The sequence below is a fragment of the Alosa sapidissima genome, chromosome 11, assembly GCF_018492685.1.
Source record: "Alosa sapidissima isolate fAloSap1 chromosome 11, fAloSap1.pri, whole genome shotgun sequence".
NCBI lineage: Eukaryota > Metazoa > Chordata > Actinopteri > Clupeiformes > Clupeidae > Alosa > Alosa sapidissima.
In genome coordinates, this window is record NC_055967.1 from 34,774,264 (window position 1) to 34,781,763 (window position 7,500).

Consider the following 7,500-nt stretch of genomic DNA (forward strand, 5'->3'; position numbering starts at 1 on the left):
CACATGCATATGAATATGTTGAGGAGTTTCTTTGATGGGTATTTGCAGAGCTATCACACATGGGCCCATGTTTACACAGGGAGTGATGGGGGAGTTATTTCATTATGTTTGTACTGTCCACTCCCCTTAGTGCTGGTCACTGGAGTATCAGCAGTGTTCAGAGGAGGACTCCGAAAGGACTTTTAGCCACTCCGTGGTCAGTACCATATAATAAGATAAACGAGATGCTATTTCAGTGGCTAAATGGCAGTAGCTCACTGTGTCTAAGTCGATGGACAGTCATGTCCATGTTATTCCTTTGCTATTATCCTTGCTGGTGACTCAAAGTGTTATTTTAAAATGATGCTGCACATTGAACAGCTTCAGTAACTAATTTTTCCTGCACGAGGACAGTCAAAAGTATTGGGATTAACACTGAAGTGCAGCTTGTCTCTGGCAAGTGACACGATCCCGAGGAGGCTTTTTTGAAATGAAAGCCGTCTCTTGGGCTGTGTCGAGTTACGTAACATTTGTAAAACATTCTCACTAAAACCACGTTTACATCCTCCCATCCCTGGTATTTGTTTTTATTGTGTTACCTGTAAAAGCCCTCATTATGTTCAGTCTGATGTTCAGCTGCTGGTAAATATTTGCGCCGCCGAATATTTATGCGTTTGCCCCTCATTTCCATAAGCCTGGACTGTGAAATGAACTGTCAGGCTTGTCGGAGAGCCACAAAGCAGGGAGCCATTTCATAATTACTGGTGAACAATAGCTCCGTTTCACAAGGCTTTCCTGGACTGTCTTCCTCACTCAGCGTTTCCCATCTCGTCCTTCTTGGGCTTCTGACAGACGGAAGGAGAGGCCGAGAGTAGGAGGTGTGGTAGCAGCAGACGGAAGGAGAAGCCGAGAGTAGGAGGTGTGGTAGCAGCAGGTCCTGGCAGAAGCAGGTGTGAAAATCCGACATCTCGTCGAGAGGGCTTTACATTTTTTTTGTTAATGGAGTCAGTGTCAGTGACTGGTGACAAAGAGAGAGTCTGAAAGAGAGAGAGAGAGTCTGTAGAGAAAGAGAGAGAGAGAGGGGTCAACTTCTGCTGCCTGAGATAAAGGATGGAGACTCAGCACTGACTATGTGAGAGGCGGGGCTTGGATGGATAGGAACTGCTGCCTTGCAGAGGAGAGAGGGAGAGAGAGAGAGAGAGAGGAGAGAGAGAGGGAGAGAGAGAGAGAGAGAGAGAGAGAGGGTAGAAAGTGAACCAAAGTGATATGAGGAGGGAGGGAGAGGAGAGGAGAGGTGGTGGTGAGAGCGGACTGTAGATATGATGGTTGGATACAAGAAAGGGATGGGGAACAAGAGAAAAGTTCCCGAGGAGGGAGAGCGATCTAAGCCTGGAGAAAAGTTTCTTTTGCCAGGGGAGTGGGTGCTCATAAAGAATAAAAAAGGAAAAAAAAACAAAGATTGTTACTGCAACTTTTGCCTTTGATTGTCCTTCTGTAGCCTTGGGCCTCTTTCATGCTGTTTCTCTCCACCCACCCACTCTCTCTCTCTCTCTCTCTCTCTCTCTCTCTCTGTCTCTCTCTCTCTCTCTCTCTTTCTCTCTCTCTCTCTCTCTCTTTCTCTGTCTTTCTCTCTCTTTCTCTCTCTGGTCATTCCACGTCAATTCAACCAGGGCCCACGCACTTAGGTCTCAAAAAATTCTGAAAAAATTACCAGGTGTACCTATGTTACCCAGGAGACACACTGTAAAATTACTCTTATGTAAGATCAATACTTTCCAAGATACAGACAGTTTTACAGGGGGAGGGGGGTGTCGATTTTGTTCGGCCTCTTTTTTTTTGTCAAAGTTCACAAGCCCACAGCGCAAGAACTAAACCATGTAGGAGGCTCAAATTTTGCATGCTGGTACATAAATAGGAATAGTATGTAGCAAAATCGTCACGTTTGGTCTGGATAATCCTGCATGGTCATAGCTGTCCCTCAAAGTTGATACAAATTGTATTGGAGTTTTTGGCTGGGCTCTGTTTAAGCCTTCAGAAGACATATTTGTACTCAACATAGGCTCTTGATTTATTTTCCTTACTGAGATAAGTAGAAACACTCTCACAAAAAACAATGAACAGAAAATAAATTCCTTCAGGGTCTGAACAGCAGACCTTACAAGTCTGAAAAATCATTTTGGTTCTCATTTTCAGAGCACCTAAACACCTTGTGGGAATATACAAAGATTTGTTTTAAATATATTTTTCAGGATCTAAGCAATTATACAGGTATATACAAGGGATAGGGGTACATGGACAGGGACTCTCTCTCTCTCTGTCTGTCTGTCTGTCTTGATCATCATCATCATCATCATTAAGAATACATAAGGAATCTAACTATAAATGCATACATTACAAAGAAGTGACCTTTTTCTGTGCCTCTTATAAATCTGAAAGTAAGTGGTTTTGGATGCATTTCCTGTTATTATGTGGTAGTCCCTTTTTGCCATATTATGAATAATATATAGAAACAACATTAACAGACACTGTCATTATCACACACACACACACACACACACACACACACACACACGTAAATGCGACACATGGGGAGAGGATGCTTTTGGAAAAAATAAACCATGAAAAAACGAACAACTTCACTGTTATTAATGTTAGTATTTTGTTTGTTGCTTAAAAACGTTGTATGATCTTGAAGTCTTGAGTTAGCCTACTGAATTGGCTGGTAGCCTACCATAAAGTTTGTGCATGCTCTCTCTCTCCAACACAAACCAGATTTGGGGTTCTATAGCTAATTCTGGTACATAACGTTGAAAACAGATAAATGTGTTTATTTGAAGCACACATACAAATACTGTAGGCTAGGTCAATTTCAAGTGCGCACTTACGTGAGTAGCCTACTTCAAGTATTTGCCTATGCACAATAGATTTCTCTTCTTTAGCCTACATAATGTATAGGCTACATTTTGTAAACAAAAAGCAGCTGTGACAGGCAGCAGCCGCATATATTCTGCGTCATATCTCGCATCTTGTGAACTCTACAAGCCCCCACCCCTCACTCGACAACCACACGGAGATTCTGTAATGTGCGTGTATGTCGTTCACACATACGTCCGTATTAGGTCAGTAATAGGTCCGCAGGTTAGCATCATATCTGAATCATCCAAAGGGTAGGACCTCCGTTTGACAAACCTCCTCATATACTCCGGAGGTTATATCTGAAAACGCTTACACACACACACACACACACACACACACACACACACTAGTTGCAGCATGTGGATATGCCTTTGTAGTTTTCCTCTTTTTATTGGCCACTATCCCATACAGCTTTATTCAACAGAGAGAGAGAGAGAGAGAGAGCGAGAGAGAGAGAGAGATAAAGGACAAGAGAGATCGAGAACCGTTGATCATAATGGGTTGATTCTGCTGTGGTGAATAGGTCCCATTGGGTCAGTCCATTCTGACACTAGGCTTCAATTTGCAGTTTGGTGAAGCGGACACACATTTCCACAATGCGTTCTGGGATCTGGGCCATCTCCTCACCAGAGTTCCTGAACTGTGTGTGTGTGTGTGTGTGTGTGTGTGTGTGTGTGTGTGTGTGTGTGTGTGTGTGTGTTATCAAATGAACCAATCTTCTGATTCATCTCGTGAGCAGTGCGGGTTCAACCACCAGTCTGGCCTTGTGCTTAGTGACCTACTTTACCTAATGACCATCCGGCTTCGTTATGGACAGCCCAGTCCATTTGAGTCATGGGTTTACAGTAACAGGTTGGTAGTGGATGGTAGTCTGTGTTACTCACAGGAAGTTCACTTGTATTTCATTCAAAACTAGAGCAGCTCATCACTGGCATATTATCAAGCCTTCTAGAACATCTTTCATACTCTGTATGAGATATTGGGATGCAACTTGTTAATACGCACAGACAAATACACACGCACACACACACACACACTACACTACACTACACACACACACACACACAGACAGACTTGTGTGGTCATGTAGGGATGTGAAGATGACATGCACCAGGGTCAAAAGATTTACAGTAATTGCATTCTAACAAAATGCACTATACTGCTAGTGTAATGCTGCCATTTCTCTCTCTCCCTCTCTGTCTCTCTCTCTCTCTCTCTCTCCCTCCCTCTCTCTCTCTCTCGGCCCTTTTAAAAGAGGTCCTTATGGCATGTCCTACACGCAGTATATTGCAATCATATGTCTGTGGGCTTTTAGTTGAATTAGACCCTCATGGTTACATTTGATGTGCCCTCTTTGAGTCGTGTGTGTGTGTGTGTGTTTCCACCCGCCTCTAACCAGGGCCTTGAGAGTAAGCTATTACATGGTCCTGGAGTTCATCTCTAATGTGGGCCTTATGGGGCGTCTGTCATGTGTGAAGCCAAGATGGCATCCTGTTTTTCAGATGAGCAGAGAAAGACACAGGAAGAGGGGGGTACTGCAGGAATGAGCGGGACCGTGGGTTTGATATTTTGATTGGCCAGCAAATGTTGGTGCATTTCCGTTTTCTGTGAGTTCCAGTCGAAATTTGGGAGGTAGAGTGTGTGTTTTTGTGTGTGTGTGTGTGTGTGTGTGTGTTTCAGGGTTAGGGTATAGGTCAAGGCTTGTGGGATAAAATGCAATCTCTCACCTGTAGTGTTGATGGGAGCTGCCTGTCTGTGTGTGTGTGTACAAGAGCGAGAGAAAGGGAGAGAGTGTGTGAGTGGGTGAAGAGGAAGCAGAGGAGAGGCTCCATATGGATCCTGGCGTTCCCACTCTCTGCCATCTGTTGACCCTGTGCCCGCAGTGCTGGGAATGGATTGAGTCAATCAGAAGTCATGAGCTGGCGTCTCTCTCTTTCTCACACGCCATCTCCTGCTGTCTATCATAAACTCATTTCATCACAAATTAACAACCCCTCCCCACACACACACATTCATCATACATTCTCTTTTTGTCTGTCTTTCATTTTTACACACACCCATACACACAAACCACACACACCCATACCCCCCCCCCCCCCCCCACACACACACACACACACTCTTTCCCTCTTTCACTAGATAATACTCATTTGCACACAGCAATTTTCTCTTCCCCTCCTCACTCAAAAGTAGCTCTCCCTGCTGTGCTACATGCAAAACTCTGTAGGAAAAATGTGCTGCTGCAGCAAACTGTGGCTCACTCAAATAGCTCATGTCCCTCTAGGCTTGCAGTCCTCCAGACCTCCTCCAGCACAGGTTTATTTTGGCGTGTGCGTGTGTGTGTGTGTGTGTGTGTGTGTGTGTGTGTGTGTGTGTGGACGTGGCAGCCACGTGGCTGTTCCCCTGTTAGCATGGCTTTGTCCCAGGACCACGCCTCTGTACAGTATGCCCCAGAAATGTCGCTGTGTACTGCAGCTGCAAGGAACACACACACACACATAAGCCAACCATGCACATACAAACACACGCTTACAAACACACACACACCACATCACACGCATGCGCACACACACACACACACACACACACACACACACACACACACACACTCACATTATATATACACGCACACACACACCCACACACACACAGCTCACCATGGAAGTTAGTGACTCCAGATGCTGCTGTGTAGGACAGTAATCATCAAGGGAAAGGAAGGAAGAGCATGCTGTTGGCATTTTATTTTTCTGGTCTTACCAGTGATCCCCCCCCCCCCCCCCCCTCTCTCTCTCTGTAGAAAAGACCAGAACCTGCTGTCCCCGGTGAACTGTTGGTACCTGCTGTTGAACCAGGTGCGACGGGAGAGCAAGGACCACGCCACGCTCAGCGACATCTACCTGAACAACGTCATCATGCGCTTCATGCAGATCAGTGAGGACTCCACACGCCTGCTCAAGAAGGTGAATGTGTGTGTGTGTCTGTCTGACTGACTGTCTGACTGTCTGACTGTCTGACTGTCTGACTGTCTGACTGACTGACTGTCTGACTGTCTGACTGACTGACTGACTGACTACAGACAAACTGATCTAATACTAGTCCTAATGAGGAGAGAGTGCAAATATAGTTTCTGAATTTGTTAGCTGTGTGTGTGTGTGCATATGTTTGGTCCTTGAACAGATCAAGGCTGAGTTGCTCTCACGTTTACAGCTGGTAGACAGAGAGTAGAGTGGGAGAAGAAAGACCGTCAGGAGAGATGGACAATAGACATGACAAGTATGCGGAAAGGGTCAGAATGGGAAGGGAGCAAAAGCAGATTTGTCTGGGCAGAGCCCATGGCACTGGGCACTGGGCACTGGCCGAACTCCACACTCCCGCACACTGGAGCCCAGAGGTCCAGCCGGGTGGAAGAGAGAACGAGAAGGAGAAGGAGAGGGAGATGTTGTGGAAAGAGGGGGATGTTGAAGAGCGAGAGATATTGAAGAGAGAGAAGGATGTTGAAGAGAGAGAGACATTAAAGAGAGAGAGGGATGTTGAAGAGAGAGAGGGATGTTGAAGAGAGAGAGGGATGTTGAAGAGAGAGAAGGATGTTGAAGAGAGAGAGGGATGTTGAAGAGAGAGAAGGATGTTGAAGAGACAGAGACATTAAAGAGAGAGAGGGATGTTGAAGAGAGATATTGAAGAGAGAGGGGGATGTTGAAGAGAGAGAGGGATGTTGAAGAGAGAGATATTGAAGAGAGAGAGATATTGAAGAGAGAGAGGGATGTTGTGGAAAGGGAGGGAAGTTTGTTTATGCGGCACAGCTGAGCAGGCCATCCTGTGCACTGGAGTCAGGGTCTGCTGCTGCGGGGATGACAGGGACAGGTCAGCTCTTCCTCCTCCCCACGACTGTCCCTATGGACAGACAGGAAGTGGGCGGATGAGTTTCCTGTTATTTTAGCAGTGAAGGTTAAAGGGCCGCGGTGCGCTGTGCCATACACTGTCCCCTGAACACACACACACACTTAACAGACTGTGTTCTGTTCAGGCCCGAAGCATGGGTGTGCCGAGTCAGCTTTTTCTGATGTGGCTCAGCAACATGCAAAACACACCTAACCATCTGTCCCCACAACACACACACACACACAGACACACATACACACTAGACATCGCACATGATGCCCTCCTCTCCAGCATCCTGATGTACTCCTTTACCCCTCTCAATCTTCACTGACATTGTATGAAGTGTAACTGTCAGATATTACCACATGACTCTGATGAAGAGCATCTCACACACACTTTAGTGCATCATAACACACACCCAGTTAGGCATCCTCCACCATCCCACATCGCCAACGCTCCACTTTAGGATGAACACACAACACACACACACACACACACACACACACCACTGAGTCATTTTTCATTATTTTCAATAATGTGTGTGTGTGTGTGTGTGTGTGTACTGTATGTGTGTGTGTATGCATATGGTTATGTGTTTGTCATACTGAATAGAGTGATGCTATCCTCCTGGTGTTTCTGAGCACAGCAGTGGGGGGCTGTGTGTGTGTGTGTGTGTGTGTGTGTGTGTGTGTGTGTGTGTGTGGGGGGGGGGGGGGGGTTGTAGGG

The 7,500-nt window shown here is 46.0% G+C and overlaps 1 protein-coding gene across 1 annotated transcript in view; it reads left to right on the forward strand.

The window, feature by feature from the left end:
- Window positions 1–7,500, forward strand: part of srgap1a (SLIT-ROBO Rho GTPase activating protein 1a) — a 111,271-nt gene that overhangs the window by 35,550 nt on the left and 68,221 nt on the right. Inside the window, 1 exon segment of the mRNA XM_042110926.1 lies at window positions 5,693–5,855. Within this exon segment, the coding sequence (XP_041966860.1) occupies window positions 5,693–5,855 (163 nt within the window).